The following is a 26,730-nucleotide window of genomic DNA, read 5'->3' as shown; positions in this document are numbered from 1 at the left end:
TAACATAAAAGTATGCTTGGACTAGACGAGTTCCAAGTTGTCAGAAGAAAAAGATCTGTACGTCGTCGCCGAATAATTTCACTGCTTCCTGGTGAAGTTTTAGATCCGCTTGAAATAAAAAAATAAAAATAATACACCAGATTCTTCACGCTGTGTTTGTTCTGAGTAACTCGCTCTACTGACAAATACTTTTTACGATGGTTTATCGCAATCACTCTTGAAATTACATCGCGACGCAATACCAGAAATAATTTTTTATAGCTTGAAAAATTCCTTGTATAGTAGTGCTATTTCTCGGAGCACTAGCTTGTGGCATTACTCACTAGATAGATAGATAGCTTTTTATTTGTATCACTAAAATAGTGTTTTACAAAGTTTTTATACACATTTTATACATTTCTTCCTTTCATTTTATTTTCTTATTCTATATATATTTTTCCAATTCTTATCTCTATTTTTACTTTCATTTTTCCCTCGTCTTACTTACTTATTTCATTCCCTTAATTTTTTCTTTCTTACATATTTTTATACATTAACCTTGAATTTTGCTTATTTCTCTTATCTCTTTTATACATTTATGGTTACAAATCTTATTAAAAAATATATATTATTTTATGTTAATGTTACAATATTTATTGCTATTTGCTTTACACCATATTATTAATTTTCACTTTCTTTTTATTTACCTTCACTTTCTCTCATTCTCTTTCTTTCTATCTTTTTTTATAATATTTTCTATTTCTTTCAGCACTTTACATACATTCTTGTTTATTTGACCCTTTGATATTTCTATTATTTTTTCTTTCACTTTACTCTCACTTTCATTTATTTCCCACAGATCACTTAATATCGCCTTATTTTCGTCCCCTAATTTATTTATTATTTCTTTGCAAGTTAGGATATGTACTATGTTTTCTTCTTTTTCATTACATATTCTACACTTCCAGTCTTTTATTCCTTTTTTACCCGCTCTCGTGAAGTTTCCACATCTCCATCTTGCCCACACTTCTTTTTCGTTACTTTTTATTCCTTTTTCCTCCCAATAATTGTCTGTTTCGTTATCTTCTATTATCTCTTTGTATATTTCACTGAATTTTGACTTTTCTATTTTTTCTAGTTCTTTTTTTTTTATCTGCTCTTTTAATTCTTCTAGTCCTTTCTTTATTTCTGTTTCTATTTCTTCTGTGTCTTCTCTGTTGAATATCTTTTTTATCACATTTTCGCAATTCATTTTCTTCGCTAGTTCTTCCATTTTTTTCCCCATCTTGTCGGTTTTTTATTTAATATTCCTCGCATTTCTTCTCTTAAGCATATTCTCGGCCATCTTTCTTCTTCCATTCTTGTTATTTCTATTATATATCGCCAAAATCTTTCTCTTATTACCATTTCTATTCTGTCACTTTTAATTTCCTGATTTACTATGCAACTCGGAGTATTTCTGCCTACTCCTATTGCCATTCTGTTCAATTTGTTCTGTATTATTTCTACTTCTTTTATGTTTTCATTTCCCCATGTTTCTACTCCATATACACATCCTGATCTCACTAGGGTGTTGTATAAATATATTCTGTCTCTTATGTTGTTTCTTTCCGTTCTTTTTATTAGTCCCCATGTTGCATTCGCTATTTTATTTGCTTTGTTTTTCATATCTTTCAAGTGTTCACTTGCACTATTCTTTGTGGTGAATTTGTATCCCAGATATTTGAAGCTGTTTATTACTTCCAATTTTTCTCCTTTGTATTTCCATTCTTTTTCTATTTTTCTTCCCCCATTTCTAAATATCATTATCTTTGTCTTCTTCGCATTCACTTTTATTTTGTTTTTATCTGTGTATTTTTCTATTTCTCTTATCATTTCTTTTAGTCCTTCTGGAGTATCAGCCACAGCTGCTCCATCATCAGCGTACTTGATCATAAAGATTTTTTTTCTTCCTATTACTGTTCCTCCTATGTTTTTTTTCTCAATTTTTTCTTCCATGTCATCTATGAATATATTGAACAAGACTGCACTTAACGCACAGCCTTGTCTTACACCTTGATTTACTTCGAATTCTTCTGATTTTGCTCCATTCACTATTACTTCATTCATTGTCTTTTCGTATATTCTTTCTATCATCTTGTACATTTTTCCTTTTATTCCAATTTTCCATAGTTTTTCTAATAATAATTTTCTGTCTACAGTGTCAAATGCTTTTTCCAAGTCAATAAAGCACACATATAGTTTTTTTCTTTCTTCTATTTTTTTATTTATAATTGCGTTTAACGTGAATATATGATCTCTTGCCCCTTTTTTTTTTCTGAACCCTGCTTGGCTTTCCCTTATTTTTCCTTCTCTGTCTGTCCAACACATTATTCTTTCTGCCATCATTGTAGTTAATAATTTGTATCCTATGTCTAGCAGTGATATTCCTCTGTAATTTCCTGTGTCTTTCTCATCTCCACTTTTATATATCGGTATTATTCTTGCCTTATCCCATCCCTCCTGTAGTCTGGTTTCTCTCCACATTTTGTTTATTATTTTTCTTAATTCTTCCACCATTTCTCTTGTCATGTTCTTTATAAATTCTGATGTTATCCCGTCCTCTCCTGGAGCTTTATTGTTGCCTAGTCTTCTTATTGCATTATTTGTTTCTATTCTTCCGAACTCTTCATCCATTCTCCCGTCTTCGCTTTCTTCTTCTTGCGTATTTCTGTTTTCATTTTCTTTTTCCTTTTGTTCTTCACACTTCTTTCCATTTAGTATTTTCGTGAAGTGATTTACCCATTTTTCTCCACTTATTTTTTCCCCCCTGTTTTTGTTCTTTTTCTTTTCTCTAAATCTGTTTATTGCTTCCCACCATTTTGCCATGTCTCTCGTTTTGTCTATTTCTTTTTTTCTTTCCTCCCACCAATCTTCTTTTGCTTTTTTTATTTCATCTCCATACTCTCTTTTTGCTTTTGCCAGGTTCTTCTTGTTTTCTTTGTTCTCTAAATTTCTCATCATTTCTTTTAGTGCTCTCCAAACTTCTTCCCTTTTTTTTTTGCAGTTTTCATTGAACCATTCTTTTTTTGTCTTTTCCATCCTTTTCCTTTCTTGTTTTTTATGTACATTTTTGTTTTTTTTGCTGCCTCTTTTATTATTTCTTTGATATCACTCCATTCAAATTCATTATTATCTTCTTTTTTTTCTCTCCATAATTCATATGCTATTTCACTATAATCTTGTGCTTTTTCTTTTTTCCATTTTAGTTTGTCTTCTTCTAATTTTATTAGTCCTTCTGTCTCTTCTTTTTCTTTCTCTTTTTTTTCTTCATTCTTTTCTGTTCTTTTTAGTTCTAGTTCTATTGGTAAGTGGTCCGATTCAATTCTTCTTAATATTCTGAAGTTTTCTACTCCATCTTCTCCTCCCCTGTCTATCGCTAACCCCAGATCTAATACTGAGCATTGGTTCTCGTCTTTGCCTCCTATAAACGTTACTTCTCCTTCTTTATCGCCTTTTTTAGTTCCGTTTATTATTTTTATTCCAACTTCTTCGCACATTTTTATCAGTTTTTTTCCTTCTGCATTTACTTTCTTGTCCTTTGATTTTCTAACTCTGTTCTCATCACATCCCTCTATCTTATACTCTCCGATTCTTGCATTTAAATCCCCTATTATTATTATTTTTTCCAGTTTGTATATGTTTTCATTGACTATTTTTTTAATTTTTTTTTCCACTTTCTTTCTTGTTTATTAGTTTAAATCCATGCTCCCATTCTTCTGTATTCCACTCTTCTTTGATTTCTTCTTTTATTCCTAGTAAGTGTCCCCCACTTGCTCTTCCTCTTTTACTATCTTCCTTCCTTGTTGCACTCTTATACCACCATTTCATTTTCCTGCTTAATTTATTCATTATCTTTTCTTTTTCTTTTTCTTCCCCCTATGTTTCCAGTAGCGACACTATTTCATACTTTTCTATAAACTCATTTATTTCGCCGATGTCTTTATTTCCTGCTATGTTCCAGCTTATGATTTTGCATCTATTTGTTTTTTCCTCTCTCTGATCTTTTTTTTTTTTATTCCCCTTTCTATTTCATTTTTCTTCTTTTTTCTGTTCTTCAGTTCTGTTGTTTTTTTTTCTATTTTTGTTTTCTTCATTTTTTGAGTTTTTTTTGTATTTTTCTTTTTTTGAATTTTTTTTGTATTTTTCATTTTTCGTATTTTCTTCTCTTCCACTCTGTGTATCTAAGTTTTTTCTTTCCATGTTTTTTTCCTTTTCTTCTTCTTTTTTTTCTTTACCTTTTCTACGTCATTCATTTCTCTCATTTCTCTTCCAATCGTCTACTAAACCTCTTCTTTCGTCCCAGAAGCTCCAGTGGTAATCCACACATATTCTCATATATGTTGCTTTTGCCGATTTTCCATTTCCATTTTCTCTTCTTTCCAAATCTCTCAAGTACTTTTGCACCTCTTTTATTCTTTCCGTTACGTCGTTTTCTATGTATATACTGGTTCCTATTAGCTTTGCTTTATTCTTCATTAGTTCGTCTTTTTCTTCAATGCTTCTCATTTTTACTGCCATTATTCCAACGTTGCTGTAGGTTATCATTCGGTCTTCTATTTTTTGTCTTGTTTTTTGTTCTATCGTTTTTCTCGCCTCTCTGTTGTTAATGCAGTTGTGTTTTATATATATCCTATCTTTTCTCCTTTCCCTCTGTTTCATTTCTTCTCTGTATTCTTCCTCTGTTAGTTTTTTTGGCTCTTTTATTTCTTTTTCGCCATTTTCTTCCTTTCCGTCGATCTTCTTTGCTTTGGTTCCTTTCTCATCGTTTGTCCTGTCTCGGTTTTCTGTTTCTCCTTTTTGTCGGTAATCTTCTCTATTTATTCTTTTTTCACTTCCTTTTCCGTTATTTTTTCTTATTTCTACCACTCCTCTTGACACTTCCTCCGACATGTAGTCTTCGTTTCTGTATTTACTTTTCTCTTTTATTATTTCCTCTTGTTCTTTTATCACTCTTTTTAGTCTTCTTTGCTCCTTTTCCATGCCTTCTAGTATATCGTCATGTCTGTAGCTTCTTTGTAATAGTTCTTCCTTTTCTGTTTCCCATTTCCTTTTCTCTTCCCTCAGGGTTTGTCTTACATTTCTTTCTCTGTCTTTATTATCCTCGCATTGTCTGCATTTTAACTGTTTTAAGTTATTTTCTTCTCTTATTTTCATTTCCAGTTCTTTTATTATCTCTTCTCTTTCTTTTTTATTTTCTTCGGCCATTCTTTCCATTTTTTCTTTTATTATCTTTACAAGTTCTCTTTCTCTTTTTTTGAATTCTGTCTTTAATTCTTTTATTATGATGTTTGTTATTATTTCTATCTCATTTTCTGATCTTGTCGCCCTCTCTTCCGGGTATGTTACTGTTTTATTTTCTTTACCTGTCTTTTCCTCCGCCGGTATTTCTTTTGACCCATTTTCTTCTTTACCCACCTCTCCCGTTGTGACGTCCGTTTTTTTCCTTGCCTCTGTTATATTTCCCGCCTCATTTTCCCCTTCACTATCATTGTCTATCTGTCTTATTGTTATATCTAACTCTCCATCACTTAATTCTTCCTCATTGTCACTCTTTGATTCTTTTTCTTTTTCACTGCCCTTATTCATTTTCCCGAATTCTCTAATATCTGTTTGACTCTTGCTTCTTGTATTATAGTACTTCCCACCTTTTTTACTCATACCTAACCTCCAATTTTTCACTTTGCTTGATCTTACTTTTCTTTTCTTGCTTTCTTCACTTTTTTCTGTTGCCTTTTTGCTTAGCTTGCTTATTTATTTTTTCCTTTCTCTTTTTTGTGTACTTTTCAATTTTTTCTGTTTTTCTTTTAACTGATTTTCTCTAAACTAGTCTCTCTAAAATTCGACGCGTCCTTTCGTTTTGCCCTCTTGCGGCCGATTTGACATTACTCACTATTAAATCTCGCTATAAGAGCCAAGTCTTCATTTACTACCCGGTATTTTGCCTACGAGAATTAGAATTGAACTTAAAATACTTAGACTACTAACTACACTGATGGAAGGATTTATAAGGGAGTATTAATCAATCAATTTGTTAAAAATGTTTCAAGAGATTTTTTAAGAAGAAACAAATATTTTTTAGTTTTATTAACAAGACTTATCAGTATAAAACTAATCATTTATTGATCATTAATAAATTTTTTAATCATTAGCATACCTTATTATATTAAAATAATTATTTGTTATTTCAAAAGATCGATCAGTCTTATGATTTATTTAAACAATGAGGGCAAAACCATTTGATAGTAGCTTTAGGCTTACAGGTAATGCCACCACAAGTAAAATGGTACCAAAATCAGCATTTTTCGCACTCAATGCTATCTTGCAACTCATCATTAATTTTTTTTAAACATTCATTACATGACCAAGATTGAGTATCATCATTTTTCTCCTTTATTTTGTTGATCAAACATTGGTAAGCAGCAGCATCAAAGTAATTTTTTATTCTTTTCACTTTTAAAAATCCACCTGGTACAGCGTCGGATACAGGATTATGATTTTATTTTTCATATCATCAAGTGTTACCAATGTATCTTTGTTGACTACAGATTTTATTTTCGATTCGGGTATTAAATGATTTAAAAAGTTTATTAAATCATCATTTCTATTTGATTTTAATAATTTTGATGGAAAAGATAAATATTCTTCGCCGATGGCAGGTCTTTTAGAACGTTTCGGACGTCCACGAGGTATTACATTGTCAACGATGTTTTTAAAATTCTGTACATCAGGCTCGGAGTTATTATTTGAAGATGGCTGAATAAATGTCAGTGGCTGCGATAAGCCATTGGATGCTTCTTGTTGAACGGATAGTGGTGTAAAAGAAGGTAATGAGATTAATTGGTCAGATAATTGCGGTGGAGACTGAGAAGGTGAATCGCCCTGAGGCAAAATTTCCCCATCTTGTAATACCTCAGCGAGAACGACATGGTAGTCAAATTTTTGCCATGAAGAACAAGATGGTAAATTTATCGCTAGAGATTCCTCTTGTTGCAAAGTCTGATTAAGTATAACTCCCGGACTAGATCGTTGTTCTGTAGAACGAACCGGTGAAATATCAGCTGCTTGCTTTTTTTTATCCTCGTCAATGATAAAAAATTTCCTGAGTAATTCACTCAACATATTTGTCTTTATTTGTGCTGTTGAAGTAATGTCTAGTCTAATATGTTCCGTTCTAATTCCGTAAAAATATTTTTAATAGGCCACAGATGTATCAATTGATTGTCTTCTAATAGATCACCTTCATTATTGATTACATAAAATCCTTCGGTGACTGAATTATCCATCTGTTTATTTTTAACAACTTCTGTTCTTTGAATAATGTTCTGATTCTTCTTAACAAGTTTAATTTGAGTATTACTGTCAACTGTTTTTGTATCTTTTCCCTATTTAAAAAAAATAATAAAGAATAATAAGTAAATATATTTAATTGAATAATTTAAGAATAAAAAAAAATTACCTCAACTGCCAAATGATTGTGACTTGAAATCCATTTGGTTATACGGAAAACTTTTCTCTGAAGATTCACTGTCCCTTGCAATATTACTGGACAACCAGTCTTCATTGTCCTACATTATACAAAATATTAGTTAAGAAAAATCATATTAAAATTAATTATGATAATCGTATGAAAATGAAATTAGCAGACATTTAACAATTTTTAGGATTATTCTTATTAAAGTTAAACAATTATTTCAAATAAATTAAAACAAAAATTCCACTTGTAGAAAATTTGAAAAACTATAAGTGCAATTTTTAAAAATATTTTTCTAGCCGTAATTTAATTCGTGAAAAAAATTAAAAAATTCTCAAATGTCTGCTGATTTCAGTATCATTGATAATCATCATTAAAAATATTTACATAATAATAATTATAAATACTTAATCTATAAAATTTGTATGTAAATATCAATTTGTATACATTATGTCATTATAATAATATTAGTAATTGTTTATTAATATAATTGATATTGAGACAATATTAGTAATTTATGTTGATCATAATCAAATAATAAAATTTGACTTACCCGTTATTACGTTGCTTGGCATCGTCATTTTTTTTAGGAACGTAAGTTCCCGATCTCGGGCAGTGATAATACGCATAGTAAAAAGGGAAGTCAGGGTAAATATTTGGTATTTTTTTTCTTGAAGCACAATGAGTATTCATAGTACGACAATCATACGTAGTTAAAGAATACCCTGTAGTTTGTTGGTATTGAGAAATTACATCGAGAAAGTCTTGATAAACCGTGAACTCTTGATTAACATGAAATAATTCCGCCATTTTTATTGTTCATAAAAATGATTAATTAAAATATATTATCAAGTAGACTTTAAAAATTATAAAGAACTATAATAAAGATAATATTAATTCGGCTGTAGGAATATTAACAACTTTTCCTATGAAGCAGGAGAGTGATATTTTGGGTAGACCCAGTCCAATAGAAGAGTCTCTAGAGCACACCGAGTATCGAATGATGTTCGAGGAGCAGAGAAAAGAAAAATGTCACTCTCTATGATTATTATTTAGAACCTCAGATATTAACCAATTAATAAAGTCAAAAAAAATGAAGTAAAGCGCCATAGTAAAGTGAACATACCAACTTTGTAGAAGTAAAAACGACTACAGGAAGTTAATTTATCAACTGAAGTCAATAACTATATTAATAAAATATCCACACACGATGTTACATTATCATACTTATATGATATAATAATTACCAATTTAATTTATGAACTTTCTTTTATATTATTATTATAATTATTATTATTGTTATTTATTGATTTATTTTTTTTTTAATTTAGAGTTCTACTTATAATAACTATCCTATAATATAAAATTCACGATTGAGTGGAAGTTAGCTTAGTGTTGAAAATTTCTAAAAAAAATGGACCCTAATTCCTTATTGGTTAAGATTAGAGCGCGCAATTTAAATTTCGAGTATATATTTAAAATATTTTAGAATAAACTATATTTCGATTTGTAGATATTTTATTTACGATTTGACAAAGTCTTCAATGTATCGTTAACAAAAATTATACGACTTCTAAAAAATCTACTGAATAAAAATTAGCCCGTCTATAAATGGATTTATTTGACACAGAATGACTGATATATACTCAAATATCATTCATACGGTTTTTATTAACAAAACTCTAACCTATGAGGATTATGAATAAATATACGGATTCGGAAAATATTTAAGATTTTATACTAAACTAGCTGACCCGGCCATGCGTTGCTGTAGTTCAGTTTATAAAACATTGATTTAATATTGCATTGAACTATAATTATTAAGATAAAATCTATCCTATGTCCTAAGATGGAACAAATCCAGCAAAATAGAAAAAAAATTTATTAAAATCGGCTCGGTAATTTCGAAGTCTATCCCTTGATTAGAAAAAATGATTTGAAACGATTCGAAATGACTCAAAGCGATTAAAAACGATTCAACTTGACAAATATATAGATATACATTTTGCATGGGTTGAATAGTTTTGAATCTATTTTTTTAATAAGGGTCGTGGACAAACGCTGACAAGGAATTTTTATATATATAAATAAATATGTACATTTAATCAAATAATTGATTCTACTACCATTGACCGATCAACACTAAGTTAGCTACTGTTTTTTTCCACTGATATACTTTTTAAAATTAATTTTAATATATTTTTGATAATATACTTCTGAAATATACCTATTGATAAATAATATAAACTATTCACTATTATGCAGTATTCTCTCAAAGTTGATAGGAATAAATTTTACTATCAATTCAATGACAAAAAAGTTTCAACCGGTTAATTACTGGTGCACTCATCCTACCTGTCAATTTTATTAACAAGATCTAAAATTATATATTCTTATAATTTAAAACATCCGTGGCTGACGGACCCGGACTGGACGACATCGTATAATAAGCAGCGAGTTGACAAGTCCGTGGATTGTACACCCGGACATCCGTGGCTGATAGACTCAAGAGCAAAATAAGCCTGGCAGCTCTGCAAGTCCGTGGATAACAGACCCGGACATCCGTTGCTAGTAGACCCGGAGTCAAGAGCTCAATAACGTTCAGCAGCTTTGCAAGTCCGTTACTAACAGACTTGGATTGAACAATACATTCTCAAGATATTATAATGTAAGGTTTCGTAATTAATAAAATTTATAATTATTCTTCATTTGAAATTATCTCTCCGAATAATAAAAATAATATATATTTACGGTAAGGTTTGGTCAGTTTTCAATACAAAGAAACTCACAGTACTGTCATCTATGGAGTATTTTACGATTTTATCTGTAAATGTGACATCATTTCGCATGCATTCAGTTTATATATACATCCAATAAATACAAATTATAAATATATATTCAAAGTAAGGCTTTCAATTTTTGTAATTAATTTGGTTAAAATTCATAATTGAAACTTTCAATCCGCAAAAACGCTACTTTCTGACTTTAATCTTAGAGTCCCGGACAAATATATCATTTTGAATAGTTTTTTAAAGGTGTCCGGGTCTCTAATTACAGCCACGGACCTGTCCGTGGATGGTGTTAATAGACACTCCGGGTGCAGTGTGGCCAGATCGTGCGATTTTTTTACCCCCACTTTGTACCGCTTTCAATGTAGTCAGATGAGAGTGTCCTACAAAGTGGGGGTAAGAAAAGAGCACGATCTGGCCACACTGTCTGGGTGTCATTACCCTACTTGCAGCTTGCAGAAACAAAACATAACCAAAATTTTTTACTGTGTTCGAGAAAAGTTGATCATGTTACGACCTTTGGCAAGTTTACATAATTTCTCAGAAGAAACAATAGATAATTTTCATAAAAATGGTTATTTTTTTGTAGAAGACATCGATAATTCGCCAGGTAAATTAATTCGCTGGTGTTATAACTTATAATATGACAGTAAAAAAATGAAAATATTATTAGGGCTCGTTGTTAGATTCTAAAATTAAACTAATATTTTCAGCATATAAAAAATCATATTTTGGATTCAACAACCGGTACTTACAGTGATTATTTTTTTCTATAATTATTTACAGAAATCATCGAAAGATTTGTCAATGTTAAAGTTATGAAAAATTTTATGATACCTCCACTAACATTGCTTGCTTTAGACCATTGGCAGGTTAGCTGATATTTATTTATTTATTTTTTTTTTTTTTTTTCAATAATTATGATGACCGATGATAACATACTGTATACTTATTTTTCATTTTTTTTTAATTTACAGAATATTTTATTAGAATACATTCCCTGATCATTTTTACTTAGTTGTGTAAATATGAAAATGAAGTTACCTGACATTTTAAAATTTTTAGAAAGTTTTAATTGAAAAAATTTCAATTAAACAATTAAAAAAAAGTTTCACATGTAAAAAACTTGAAAAACTACAAGTGCAATTTTTAAATAATATCTTTTTAGTTGTAATTTAATTAATAAAAAAAATCAAAAATTTTTAGACGTCTGCTAACTTCAGTGTCATGTGTAAATGGGGTAAAAATTTTCTTTTTCTACCCATCAAAACCCCTTCCTGACAAATTTTAGGATTTTTTTTACCAATCTAAAAGATATCGAATTTAAAAAAATCGCTTTTTTTGCGAAACAAAACTTTCCGCAGTAACCCAAGCAGCACAAAATTTTTTTTTGGTAATATTTGTTGGATTTAATTTCACAATTATTGATTTTTGACTTCTTGTTAAATAAAATCTACCAAAAAATTTGTGATTAAAAGTTATTGATTTTATCCCGGTTCGGAAGATATCGCGAATGAAAATTTTCAAAAAAAAATATTTTTTTCGAATAACTTTTATATTTTTTGTTAGATCGCTTTTCAGAAAAAAAAAATTGTTTTTAATGCCCACACAGAAAAAAAAGTTCACTTGAGTCAAGAAAATATTTTTCTTCCCAATTATTTTCTTGAGCGAAAAAAAATTTTTTTTTTGACACAAAAAATTTCACTTGTTTGAACAAAATTAATTCTCTTGCTTTAAGAAATACGTATCTTGATCCAAGAAAATTTATTTACGTCAAGAAAATCTTCTTGTCTTCAGAAAATTTAGCCTCACTCTAAAAAATTTAGTTCTCGATAGAAGTAAATTTTCATGTCTTGGGAAAATTTCTCTCTTGCTCCAAAAAATTAAATTTCTCGATAGTAAATTTTAATTAATATTTTTATTGACTAACATGTCAAATTGGAAGATCAAATGATATTGAATCATTTTTTTCATTTAATATATAAAATTGCACGGTAAAATATTATAAAACGGGTATCAAATATTCAATAGAAAAATTTTCTCACCTTGAGAAAATTTTTTTCTTAGCTTAAGTAGGTGGCGCTACTTCCCTAAAGTATCTAAAAATTTTGATGAAATAGAAAAATTTATTGTATCAAGTATTTATAGTAATTTGAATTAAGAAAAAATTACTTCTACCAAGAATAGAATTTTAAGAAAAATTTTTACTTCGGCCAACACAACTTCGGTCTTCCTTCAGATATCCGAAAATTTTCTTGAGCCAAGAATTTTGTTCTCCAGTCGGGAAATTTTTCTTTCTGTGTGAGTAAATCAAATAAAGCTTTGTATGGAACATTTGACACTTATAGTATCTGTGACATTACCTTAAGAAATTTTCCGTGTTTTATGGAATATTGTATTTTATGTAGATGACAAGAATAACTTCAACAATACTGCTTATGATTTTTTTTCTGTTACGCCAATAGGCAGAATTAGAGTATCAAAAATTATCTTCATCAAGTAAATTGTTAGATAAAATCCTTGATGGTGGATTTCAATGTGGAACAATTACAGAGCTATGTGGTGCTCAAGGATCAGGAAAGACTCAAATCTGGTAAATAACATAAAAATTATCATTTGTTTTGATACTGAAAACAGATAATTTTGTATTTTATAATACACATTTTAGTTTTCAAGCTTGTCTCCATGTACAGTTGTCTCGAGACCTTGGTGGTTTAAATGGTAGAGCCTTATACATTGACACTAAAAATGCATTTTCCTTACAACGTATTCATGGTAAGTCTTTAATTGATCAAAATAAAATTATTGTTCAATCATAAAATTGTAGTTTAAAATTTTTCATGCAAGTTTGAACACGAATGTATTTTTGTTTATCTAAATCAGTAAAAGAAATTTGAATAGAACATAGTGTAATTGAGTAGAAATTAGCTCACGATACAAAGTTTCGTAGGTCATAAACAAAAATTTTAACGACAAAATTAATTTTTATTTTGGAAATTCAAAATTAGTGAAACTGATATGAAAAAAATATATTGATAGGGCAATGACACCAATAGATGGACACCCCCCAATAAATGAACAAGTCTCTTTATCAAAAGCAATTACATTAAATTTAGGAACAAAAATGTAAAGTCATAATTTTTTTTAATAACTACAAATAGTTTTGAGAGTGAAAAATAATTCTTTTAATTTTTTTTATCGAAAATAATAGTTGAAAAAAATTTCTTTAATTTGACATGTCGAATTTTTGCTTCGAGAGCGCCACCACTAGTAAGCATGTGACAGATAGCCGGTGGACGTTATTTGTTATAATTATTGAAAATAATCAAAAAACTAAGGTATGTATATTTGATTATACTTATATTTCACTGAAAAAGTTATAAATATAGTGAATAAATAATAAAATCGGAAAAAAAAAAAAAAACGAAAATTGAGTGTTTATCTATCGATGAAAAATTTCTAACTTCTACCCAATAGATACACATTGTGTTTACATGGTGAATTTTCTTACTTTTTTTAAAAAGCTTTAAAACAAAAAATCAAAAAAGAAGAAACAAGAAAATAAAAAATAAGAGAAATGAAGAAAATAGAAAGAGAAAGAATAAAGGAAGAAAAATTAAAAGAGAAGGAAGAAAAAGCTGAACGTAAAAGGAAATCCGAACAAAAACAGTTTCACTGTTAAAAATTGCGCCAAGTCCACGTTCATAAAACTCATCTCAATAACATCTGCACTTTGCAAAAAAAATAAGACTCGTTACAATAATTTTCATTCTATACAAAAAAAAAAGTTAAATACAAAAAAATACCAAGAAACCGTCATAATGTTGAAAAAATTGAAAAAATTTGTTGAAAATTTAAAAATTAAGAAAAATTTTTTTATCGTACTTGGCGCGCGTCATTGAGTACCCCAAATTTTTTCAGGATACATGAACATCCTTTTAATGTTTCAACATTTATAAGTAAGTCAACCTATGAAATGCATAAATGTAATTAATGAAATATTATTTTATGATACGTTTAACAAAAGTTAGGTAAAATCAACATGGCATACGTATTTTATTTGAAATTTTTAAATTCTCCGCACATCGTTTATGATTTCAATAAAACGCCCTCTCCTGTTCGGTTATGCAATTTGCTTACAAGTGAATACGCCTGCATACGTTGACTCTGTCGTGGAATCACTGCGAAAATTGAGTTGATTAAAAAATAAAACGTATGGCCGACTAAATTGAGAAAATGCGGTGTGATTGCCAATCAAAATGTGTTAATTACAATTAAATGGAGCACGATCAAGTTTCTTCATGAAAGCTTAATGACGGAACTGAAAAAAATTGAATTAAAAAATTTTGTGTTATTTCAGATATCTTCACCAGGCTACCATATTGACAGTTATTTTCACTAAAAATCTGAAAAAAATTTTCGAAACGGATTTTTTCACTGAAACTGATATTAATCCAGTAAGCAGTGTTTTTAATTCATTGAGTATACTTCAATGATGTGAATCTATAAACATAACAATGTATGAAATCATATATTATATAATTATACATATTTACATTACATAAATTCAAGCGAAATCGTTTTTTCTCGGGTTGAAATTCGTCCGAAAAAATTTGGGGTACTCAATGACGCGCGCCAAGTACGATAAAAAAATTTTTTCTTAATTTTTAAATTTTCAACAAATTTTTTTCAATTTTTTCAACATTATGACGGTTTCTTGGTATTTTTTTGTATTTAACTTTTTTTTGTATAGAATGAAAATTATTGTAACGAGTCTTATTTTTTTTTGCAAAGTGCAGATGTTATTGAGATGAGTTTTATGAACGTGGACTTGGCGCAATTTTTAACAGTGAAACTGTTTTTGTTCGGATTTCATATCTTTTTGTTAAGTGTAATTTTTTGCTCGCCTCTTAATACATTCTTAATTTTAAAATTGAACTTTTCCCGCGCAAAATTATAAATATGTAAATAAATTAATTAATGCAGGTAAAGCTATTATCATATAAAAGGTTATTTGTTCGTTAATTTTGAAAATCAAATTCTCACAAAAAAATTAAAATTCTGTTTCTCTCATAGTAGCTAGTTGCATTAAAAAACTTGACGTGACTGACCCGTGTAAACTCTTCGGTTTCAATCAATTAACTAGCTTATCAATGGGGATTTTAAATTTTTTATGTATATATAGTTAAAGTTTAACATTTTTTTGAATTAAAAAAGTTGTTAATCTAGATTTAATGCTCTACTACACATTAATTTAACAATAACAATAATTATTTTGGTAATGATAAACAATGATAATGATACTTTTAACATCAATTTATCATTACCGATATAATAAATTTCATTTTTATAATGATTATTATTGTTATTGTTACAATGACATTATTGTTAATAAAGGGGACAATGCATCATACGCATAATTGTAATACCTATGGCCTAAAAATTACAATTATTTGAAATCCGATCGATTGAATAACAATGCCACCTACAGGCAACGACTACAAAGTCGTAGAATGTGTACACTATCCAATGAGAATTGCCTAAATCTTGAACTGCTGGCCTGAAGGAAGAAAGTAAAACTCAAACAATCTTTAGCCTGTTGTGTATTTAGTCTAGTTAATAAATGAAATTCAATAGAAAGAATAGGTTTGAAAACTATCCACATATGAAGTTGTTTGATAGTTTGTTCTAGAAATTTTGTATTTATAAAGTATTTTAACATTCTTAATTTCAAAATTAAATTTTTCCCACGCAAAATTGAAAATTCATAAATGAATAAATTAATGCAGGCAAAGCTATTCTAATATGATAGGTTGTTTATTCATTAATTTTGATAATCAAATCCTAATAAAAAAATTGAAATTCTGTTTCTCTCATAGTAGCTAGTAGCATTAAAAAACTTAACGTGACTGATCCGCGTAAACTCCGCGGTTAAAAGCGATGAACTATCTTATTAATAGGGATTTTACATTTTTATTTATATACACTAAAAATTTTAACATTTTTTTGAATTAAAAAAGTTGTTGATTTGGATTTAATACTCTAATACACATTAATTTAATAATAACAATAATTCATTCAGTAATAATAATGATAATGATATTTTTAACCTCAATTTGGTATTACCGATATAATTAATTTCAGTCTCATAATTTTTATTATTAGTGTTATTGTTATTATGACATTGTTGTAAGTAAATGACACAATACACCATGCGCATAATTGTAAGACTTTTCACCTAAAGATTACAATTATTTGAAATCCACTTGATTGGATAACAATGCAACCTATCGGCAACGACCACAAAATCATAGAATGGTACACTATCCAATGGGAATAACCTCTGATTATGATTGTTCATGTACAAAAACCTTTGTTCCAACTTCAAATTGTTTATTTCTTGTTTAATTAACATTTTTAATAAGCTGAATATTTGTATTCTAAATATTTGCACTGCGCATGCGTCAACTTTACGTTTAGACTTTCAGCGCGGACTTTTGAAAATTATATTGACCAGCACAGTGATTAGAGTAAGTGTATTTTTCTTGTAATTTCAATTATAAAGGTCACAGGACAAAAGGGCAACGTGTAGTTTTTAATAATTTCATAATAAGTTTTATTTTAATAAAGTATTGAAATTTTTTGTTAATTGTTATGGATTTTTTTTTTTTTTTTTTTAATAGTTCGTAGTATTCATGAAAATAGAATTGATGAAAATAAAAAAAAAAATGTACATGCATTGATTAACAATTCTCTCGATATTTTTAAAAATTTAGAATGAAATGAATATTTATTAGTTATTTATTTATTTACTTAATGACATTGATATTGGCTGACGTCTAACAATTTTTTTAATTATTTGAATTAATTAAATAGTAATTCCTAAAAAATTACACTCGTAAATTTTTTAATTTTTTACACATGAGATGTGCTTGTCACTATAATTTTCAAAAGACCGCGCTAAAAGTCTATATACGTAAAGTTGACGCATGCGCAGTGCAAATATTTAGAATGCATACATAAAGCTAATTAAAAATGTTAATTAAACAACAAATAAAAAATGTGAAGTAGGAACAAATGTTAAATATACATGAACAATCAAAAATAGAGGCTTGATGACCCAAATTGCTACCAAAATATTAAAAAATGCGACAGGGGGGCTAACTTAAAGGTACATTATTAATAAATTTTTTTAAAATAAATAAATGGAGAACGATCAAATGTTGAGAGTGAATAATAAAGAACAAACAAAAAGCTGAAAACGTGATAGAAAAAAAAATCAAAAATTAAAAGAAAAAAAAATTTGGGGTTCTGACTTCAGTGTGCTATCCCGTTGAATCTACAGTTTATGTAGAAATAATTCCAGTGCACTCTGGTGGTTGTAGATGCAAGCTGTAAATTAACTTTTTTCAGTGTAGTTGCGTATCTATAGTAAGATTACTACACATTTTTATTTTATCTAGTCTGTGGCGGTGACTTTTCTCCTTTTCTCCATGAAAAAAAGTCAGGATCGAAATTTCTGGGCTTACTATAGTTTGTGCTGATAAAATTTAATAATTTTAAGTGAATTAAATGTTATAATTGATTATAATTAATTAATATCAGTAAAATAGAGTATGACTTACTTTTATGATATATCATTTTGGAAAAAGGAGTACCATATAATTAAATAAAATTTTGCAACCTCGAAATACCATTCTGCTTACAGTAAACACAGTCGGTAGTCTGGCGCTCCGTTTACAACGGAATTTTTGAACGGAATTTGGCGCCAGATTCTACCGAATCTGTGAATTGAAACAAGAAAATTTAAAAGCAAAAGAAAAACGGCCTGTTCAAAAAAAGAAAAAGAAGTTAAGGTAATATATTTTAAACGTTGTGTTTTATAAATTTATATAGATTATTAATTAATATTCAAATTATATTAATATATATTTTATGTTGTCTTGCACAAGAGAGTACGACGTGTTCAAAAAATAATTAAATTACTTTCTTATATATTTTGCAAATCATTATTCAATTTGGCATCTTCCTTTCTAATTCTATAGTTTCAGTTTTTCGGAGATAAAATTAATGAATTTATCATTTTTCATACAAGTAATAAAGTTGAAATATCGTTTGTCAGCAGTGTTCATCTATTGGTATCAGCTGTTTATCTACTGGAGATTTTGTTCATCTATTGGAGTTTTGGTCTCTTTCTTAAATTTTTCTTTTTTGTTCATTATTACAAAATTTTACCAAGTTTTACTTTTTTTTTTTTTAGTTAATTAGATATTTTTACATGAATATCATTTGTTTTATTACAATTGATTTATATTTTACTAAAAAAACATGAATGTTTGCTTAATCGTTCATCTATTGGTGCATTTACCCTAATAAATTTTGTAAAAATGTTTTTAAAGTTCTATATGTATAGCCGCCGTATTACCCACTTACTCTATTCGACTCCAGATTGCGCTCGAGTATAGTTGAATTTACAACCAACTGCTAGAAAGTTAGAAACTTGAGTCAACCTGATGTCAATTTAAAAATCATCGGACGTTATATATAGAATGTAAAGTCTGTATTTATGTATCTACAGTAAAAAAACAACACTGAATATGTGCATGTATTAAAACAAAGTTAACTAAATCGTTTTTTTTTTTTTTTAATTTTTATAAATAAACAAATAGTTTTTTTTTTACTGAAGTGAAAAAATGGGTATACGTGGATTGACAACATATATTCAAAATCGTTCAGATTATTATTTTGAAGCATATGAACTGGCAAATACTAAATTAGTAATTGACGGAGCGAGTCTTAATGCGCAGTTATATTGCAATAGAACTTACAGTGATAGTATATTTAGCGGTGATTATGATCAAATTGCTCATTGTATAACGCGATTTTTTGAAGACTTGTTACGATGCAACGTCGAACCACTAGTCATAATAGATGGAGGTTGGGAAAGTAAAAATATCAAACTCTAATCGACCGGTTCGAAGACCGGTTAAACTCAGCTTCTATAATTAATTTCGACAATAATCATCGAACATTTCTTTTTCCTATGCTCTTGCCTGATGTATTTGTTGATGTTATGAATAAAATGGAAATAAAGTACTACATGTGTACCTTCGAAGCTGATGAATCAGCGGCCGCAATTGCAAGAGTTTTAAATTGTCCAGTTTTAAGTTATGATTCCGATTTTTATATTTATGGTGTAATGTATATTCCTTTTAATACATTAGATCCTTATATTGTACGATATGCTAAAGGATACATTAAAAGATGTAAAATATATCGGATAGAAAAACTATTAAATAAATTCAAGGGCCTTGACATCACATTGCTGCCTTTAGCTTCAATTCTTCTTGGAAACGATTACATCAATAGCAAAGTATTTAATAATTTTTTTCAGAATTGAGAATATCAAAGCAACGCATTAATAATTATCAACAATTAAAAATTGATCGTATTTTCAATTGGTTAAAAAATTATACTTTGAATGATGCAATGAATAAAATTGTTAAACATGTAAGTAAAAATCAATATCAAAGTGTTGTTGAAAAAATGCAAACTATTATTAACACGTACTTGAATATTTCAACACACATGCTAGCTCCTTTGGGTTTTGACCAGCAATTTATTGATAATATTGTAAAAAATACCTCAATTTATAAATTTCAAAAACAAAAAGTAAAAGAATTGGATAATCATAATCTCAATAGCTTGAATAATAAGTATATAGAAGAAGATGATACTTATGAAGATGACAATATCGAAACTAATTGTGAAGAAGATGAAGATATAAATAATGATGACGACCAAACTTGTAAACTACCGATTATTCCAGACGAGATTTTTACAGATTCCGTACCAAAATGGTTTATGAAAGATCATTCAAATGGTAAATTTCCATTATATTTTATCAATATTATTTCTCATCATGTGTACGTATTACCGGTACAAATAGAAAGTATGTATTATCCATCAGCACATGAAATAAGCATGCCGATAATTACCAAAATCTGCAGTTTACTGACAACGATGAAAAGTAATGTTAATCAAAAAGAAAACGTAGTTATGGAGTTGATTACGCGTGAGAATGATGAGATGGCTAAAGTTCACTTAAGTGTTCCCAAGTCGAGTGTAACATTGGAAAATTTAGGTATGGCGAGTGATGTAGTAAGAAAAAAGATAATCGATGAAACAGCTGAAATTGAAGAGATGTACCATTTAGAAGAAGTGCCGTCATCATGGAAACTGTATATTGCTGTGATCTTATACTGGATGAGGCAAAATAATGAGCCGCAAAGGACTCAGTTACATTTAGATTGTTTGTTAGTATCGATGTTGCTGGGAATTATTGATAAAAAATAGGGTATCAACGGTCGAAAGATAAATTTCAAAGGAAATTTGCCGATGATTTGGCACGCTTACAAAAACAAGAAGATTAAAAAAGTTACCAACTGAAGAAGGATCATCAATTTTAGCGAACTTGATTAATGAAACCAGTAAAGAAGATTGTATTGCTTCGTTACCATTTTTTTTTGGAACATCTTCAGATTGGTAAAGATCTGAGAATGTATCCTGATAAATTTGACTCTGGTATAGTCCACGTTTTTCACAATTTCAAAGTTGCCTGCGACATATAATGCATTTAAATGCACTGGTAGGATTAATTTATGAGACACCATCGATAGGTGATTTCTTCAATGGTACATTACTGTACAATTTTTATAATAATTTCAAAACGCGTAATGACATTGAAGCTTATATTTCAACAAGACTAAAAGACGCTCCAAATCTTTTAAAAATTTTCCAATTATTAAGAAAAAAAATTATTGACATTTTAAATAGTTGTGAAGTTAAAATCAACGAAGGTGTGAAATGTGCAAGAAGAAAAAGACGAAGAAATAAAAAAAATAATTCAACCGATGATATTGATACAGATTGTTTAAAAACCGATGATAATGATGATGATGAAAACGATGATTTTTATGATCCTAACAATCCATTTTCATTACTTAAAACGTAATTTTCAAAAATTATATTTTGTTTAAAAATTTTTCAACGTACTGATTTTGATTGATTGAATCACAATTTTTTTAAAGACAATATTGAATATAAATGTAAAGTTTTTAAAAATAAACAAGATTTTTTTCAGTGTCTTAAGAATACCTTATAGTTGTTCTTATTAACTAACCATAAAGAAAAATTTCAATCGATTATTTATAATATTAACAAGTAACTTAATTTCAGATTTAATAGAAGGATATAAAAACTATATCCAAGACTCAAAATAAGCAATGATTTGATGACTCAAAACATTCAAATTGCAACACCAGGAAAACTAGAGGAATTGTCAACTACTATTGAAATGCTGAAAAATACTTTAGGAAATCAAACTAAAAATAGTTTGGTAATTTCTATTTCAATATTCAATATTATTAAACCAATAATATTAAAATAACCTTCTTTTTATTTAAGATTCGATTAATTGTAATTGACAGTTTGTCTTTTTAATAATGTCAGTTGAGGACCCATCTCTACGAACACGACTTTATTTAAATATATTGGAAGAGTTACAAAAATTAGCATCTAAATATAATATCGCGGTAATTACCAAACTAGATGATTATGCTTAAGTTTCTAATATTTAAATTTAATAATTTTTGATTTAATTATTTTATTTCATAAACTTTTATTAATTTTTAAGGTGATTGTTGTTAATGAGTTGGTGACACAAATAAATCTCAAAGGTAAAATAATTTTTGATAGTGCTGGTGGTCAATCTGTGTCAAGTCGTTTTTTTAAACGGTTACAATTAACTAGAACCGCGTGTTCAAAATTCGCCGGAAAATTGCTCAAATCATCTACAATGGAGCAAATTACAGTCCCATTTAGTGTAAGTCTCTAACTACTCAACAATTTAATCATTAACTTTTTTTTTTTTAAGTTATGCTATGATTATAGCTGGTATATTAAGTATTAAAAAAATTTTATAATTATAATTATATTAATTTTCTACTCCTTGTTAGATTGATACTGATGGAATACGTGACTTGGTTTGAACATCAGAAAAATGAATTAACTCAGCATTTTTCATGATCCAATCATTTATTAACATTATTGTAATGTAATATTATAAGAATTTAAGCAGTAAATTTTTTTCCAAATTCAAAAAAATATTTCTTTCGTTACATAATTATAATATTGTTTTTTTGCATAAAATTGCTCGAACAGCATAAAAATATATATTTGTATAAAATAATAAACTTTAATATTGTGTACAAACTTTGCAGATGCAAAATATAAATATATTATTTGCAAAAAGTCCTATCTAATAAATTGATTTATAGTGTTAAAACTTTCAAGATCACGTCTTAATTATAAATATAAGTTTTATTTTTGCTTTCATAACAAATTTTGTATTCACACTAAGGCATAAGAGGAAAGCAATATTTTAGTCTCGAAAGCTTGGAACACATTTGTGTAGAGTATTACAATCTTTAATAAAAATCATAATATAATTGTGAATTCTTCGTTTTCAAATGTAAGCATGAATAGTATTTTTATAATTCATAAATTTCACGATTTTCAATTACGTTGACACCAAAGACAATAAAGCTTTCTTATAGTCACCAGAAGTGTCACCCTAAAATTAAAATAAAAAAATTTATTTAATTTCAAAAAGATTATAATGATAATTAATTAAAAATTAACTTACAGCAATCCAGCTTTCCAATGATTTACCAAATCGTTCTTCAAATGCTTTCTTAATATCTCCAAGATCAATCTCACTTCTTGACACGATAATACGTATTAATGTGCGATCTTTAGTACCAATGCCTTGCATTGCAGCATGCAATCTTTCAGCAAAGAAACCGACCTTAGATTTTACACATTTCACTGAGAAAAAAAAATATTTCATTATTTTCTTAACTATTAAATTTTAAAAAATAGGTTTAAAAACAATATCTTCTTTTCGATAATTATGTTTTGTATAAAAAGATACTTTGAGGTTTCTTTTTGTTTTATCTAAAAATCTACAGAATATTGAATAATTTGAATGACATACCAATTCCTAAAAGTCCCTTTTCGATGCTTCCAGAGAATTCTTTTTTAATAGCCACTTCAATGTCATGTCCTGATATTTTTTCATACTCCAAAAAGGTTTGACGTAATTGTTGGTAACTGCGAGTTACTAGTATCATGTTAAATTGAGATTCTTCTGTTCCCCATTGTTTCTCACCTTTAATAAATAAACAAATAAGTAAAGAAAAATATTTAAATTTTTTAGTTTAGTAAGCTTTATTAGAAAAATGGTAACTAATAATAATAAACAATCTATTATAGTAATATGTAGCACAATATTATCGAGCGTGGAAAAAAATGTTATTAAATTTAAAATTGTTAATTCTTTCAAGCTCTATAACTATTGAAAAAAAAAAAAAAAAAAAAAAAAGAATTTTTTCTTAATTAAATGTGCATCTTTAAACTATAGATCAGACAAGAAATGCCGCGAAAAAGAAAAAAATCCATATCAATCTGAATATTCAAAAATACTAGCAGATTTTTCTATCAAAAATTTTTTCTTATCTCGATATTAATTTCTTGCCTGACTTAATATGCAAAATTCGTTCCATGTAATTCTAAGAAGTACTTTCAGCTGTCGTACATGAATAGAAACTAAGTGAAATTTATGTTTTAACTAAATTTAATGTATAAAGATATTATTACAGAATATAATTCATATCTTATAAAAACTTACGGCCGGAATTCTTTGGATCTATCAGTGCAATAAAAATTGATTTGATCGATAATTTATTGATAAATTAATACAACAAATGAAACATAAATACCTGCGTCAAATAGAGCTTGTGCGTCAGCTTGTGCTTGCGCATAGTCAACACCTTGATTTTCATCTCGATTAGCTTGACAAAGTGAAACTAATAATCTTTTGAAATGACCTGACGTATCGTCTTTTAAATCAGCTTCCAAGCTTTTGCCATAAACTGTGAACAAATGACATACATTGTAGGGAAAATAATAATAACAATATTAATGATCATTAAATTTATGTCATGTTAGCATGAGAAATTAAATTATGTATATTATGAGTTATAATAATATGACTGATATACATGAAAATTTTATTGAAGGCCAATGATGACATCATATACATTCAAGTATGAAGTCATTTTTCATTTATAGAATTCAGGTTATTATTATCGCCTATCAAAACTATAAAACTTTTATCTTCACTGATGGCCTAATTTTTATGAGTAATTAAAAAAATAAAAGTTTTTTTTTTTTTTTTTATGAAATTTAATATCTTTAACCAAAAACTACTTAGCCTGACTTGATAAATTTAAAAAAATAGACAATTTTCTTAACAAAATTTAATTCTCAAGTAAGTATTATAAAATTAGTAATAAAAATTTTTTACAACAAGCATTAATTTTAATTTTCAATTAAATAACTCATTAATGTTGTAAAAAATATTTTAGTAAATACTCACGATTTTCATAAAATGCAGCAATAGTTCGGATTCCATAATTACTTAATGTACATAAAATTTCTACTATAGCTTCTTCATCAGTACCAAGCCCAGAAACGGCGTCATGAAGTTCTTTAGCATAGTAATGAGGCAATGGTGTCATCAATGCAATGATAAAATCTTCAAATTTTCCCGACAGTTCACTTTTTAAATCATTTATCAAATCTTTGCCATAAAGTGTCTTGTAACTTTCAGCTATTTCCAAACGTTGAACTATTCCTCGTTTAGTTAAAACATCAATTATTGTTTTTTCGTCGGTACCAAAACCTTTCATAGCTTTACGAAGAATAGCTGCATCTGCGTTTTGCATCAAATGGCTCCGCAGGATAAACAGTCGGGTGCACTAAAAAAATTTTTTGATTTAAAATAACATGACGGACGAATATTCAAAACTAATAAAAAAATTCATTTTTATGATTATCATGAATTTAAGATTATTTTTTTGAGTTTGTTTAAATTTGTTTGAATTATTCATAAAATCATGGAACTGAAAATTCACATTCACTCAGTATTCAAAATAATTAGAACGATAAAATTTTAATCATTTTTCAATAATTTTCAATTTTACTAGTAAATGTTAAGAAAGATTCAATTTTTTTGTTTGAATTGTTTTGAATATTTTTCAATTCGATGCTCGGAATTCAAAGCAATTGAATTTAAAGAAGTCTGAATTTTTTGAATAGTTTCTTATTTGGCTTATAATTATTGATTGAAAAATTCAATTCTCGAACGTTTCAATTTCAGTCAATATTTTTCTATTTTATGTAAAAACTTAAAATCAATTCAAACTTTTTTCAATCAATAATTTTAATCAGGGTAGAATAGCTGACCTACCATATTGTCATTATAATAGTATAATTAAAATAGTTATTAAAGAGTAAAACGATATTGATAACTATGTTAGCTAATATTATATGAATTTTTAATTTTTTCTCTCAACAACTGATGAAACTGAAGTTAGTAGACGTCTAAAAATTTTTGATTTTTTTTAATTAAATTACACCTAAAAAGATATTTATAAAAATTGCACTTATATTTTTCAAGTTTTTTACATTTGACATTTTTTTTTAATTGTTTAATTCAAATTTTTAAATAAAAATTTCTAAAAATTTTGAAATGTCGGCTAACTTCATTTTCATCAACAACTGCAGTGGATCAATATAGTGAAATTAAAAGAACTAGGTAATTTCTTTCTCTATCAAAAGTTTTCGTTACACACAGAGTAAAGAAAAATAATACAATTTAACAAACAAGTATTTAAAAAAAAAAAAAAAAAAAAAAAAAAGCCTCTGATAATTTAGATAATAAAAATCTTTAATGATCCAAAACTCCTGAAATTCATGATCGGTACGAAATGTTTACGACTCTGAATTAATTACCGTATTCGAAGCCGATTATTTTTCTATTGATAGCTTCTATTACGCTGTATAGAGTGTTTCAATGTGTGAATAATAATGTAACCCAAACAAACCTGGGCTGTTATTGTCAAGCTCAAAAAATTTTTAATAACAATCGACTGTAAAATAAATATATTTACCTTAAATGGATAGTATTGTTGAGACATTTTGATTTTTATTTATAACTCTATTGATAGACCTGTAAAAGAAATTATAAAAACATTTATGGTTAATTTTCGTAACAGATACTTATAAATAGTGAGATAATTTGACACCGAATGTTTTTTAATAGATTCTTTTATAGTTTTATTGATTCAATGTAAATGATCAAAATGATTTATAAATTTCCGACAAAACTTTAATTAAATAAACAATTATATTATCTTCTAAGTTTATTACTGTACAAATTATAAAATTTAACTTTTGTAACTTGATAAAATTAAAATAAAAATTATATTAATTCAGTAAACTTACCTCTGTGGCTGTAAATGACTCAATGATTTAATTTCGACT

At 27.9% G+C, this 26,730-nt stretch overlaps 3 protein-coding genes and 1 pseudogene across 3 annotated transcripts; 2 read left to right on the top strand and 2 right to left on the bottom strand.

The window, feature by feature from the left end:
* Window positions 1-7,158: 7,158 nt before the first annotated feature.
* LOC141525342 (uncharacterized) lies at window positions 7,159-8,735 on the bottom strand. Its single transcript, XM_074239793.1, has 3 exons — window positions 8,046-8,735; window positions 7,478-7,586; window positions 7,159-7,403 (listed from the first exon to the last, which is right to left on the bottom strand). The coding sequence occupies exons 1-3, from the start codon at window positions 8,300-8,302 to the stop codon at window positions 7,173-7,175; spliced, it is 597 nt and encodes a 198-aa protein (XP_074095894.1). The 5' UTR covers window positions 8,303-8,735; the 3' UTR covers window positions 7,159-7,172.
* Window positions 8,736-10,430: 1,695 nt separating this feature from the next.
* Window positions 10,431-22,911, top strand: LOC141525212 (uncharacterized; annotated as a pseudogene).
* Ast (single-strand DNA endonuclease protein asteroid) lies at window positions 18,861-22,911 on the top strand. Its single transcript, XM_074239592.1, is given in 6 exon segments — window positions 18,861-19,227; window positions 19,230-19,661; window positions 19,664-20,626; window positions 20,629-20,874; window positions 20,877-21,291; window positions 21,520-22,911. Coding segments are annotated over 6 exon segments (2,328 nt in total). The 5' UTR covers window positions 18,861-18,974; the 3' UTR covers window positions 21,539-22,911.
* Window positions 22,644-25,191, bottom strand: LOC141525207 (annexin B9). The gene is made up of 5 exons (XM_074239599.1): window positions 24,782-25,191; window positions 24,123-24,275; window positions 23,339-23,512; window positions 22,988-23,169; window positions 22,644-22,915 (listed from the first exon to the last, which is right to left on the bottom strand). Exons 1-5 carry the CDS (start codon window positions 25,128-25,130, stop codon window positions 22,862-22,864), a joined length of 912 nt encoding a protein of 303 aa, XP_074095700.1. The 5' UTR covers window positions 25,131-25,191; the 3' UTR covers window positions 22,644-22,861.
* Between the last annotated feature and the right edge of the window lie 1,539 nt (window positions 25,192-26,730).

The sequence above is a fragment of the Cotesia typhae genome, unplaced genomic scaffold (assembly GCF_013202065.1).
Source record: "Cotesia typhae breed Kobodo isofemale line unplaced genomic scaffold, CoteBio_Ctyphae contig_26, whole genome shotgun sequence".
Lineage (NCBI taxonomy): Eukaryota > Metazoa > Arthropoda > Insecta > Hymenoptera > Braconidae > Cotesia > Cotesia typhae.
Note: the sequence above shows the minus strand (reverse complement) of the source record. Positions and strands in the feature narration are given on the sequence as shown.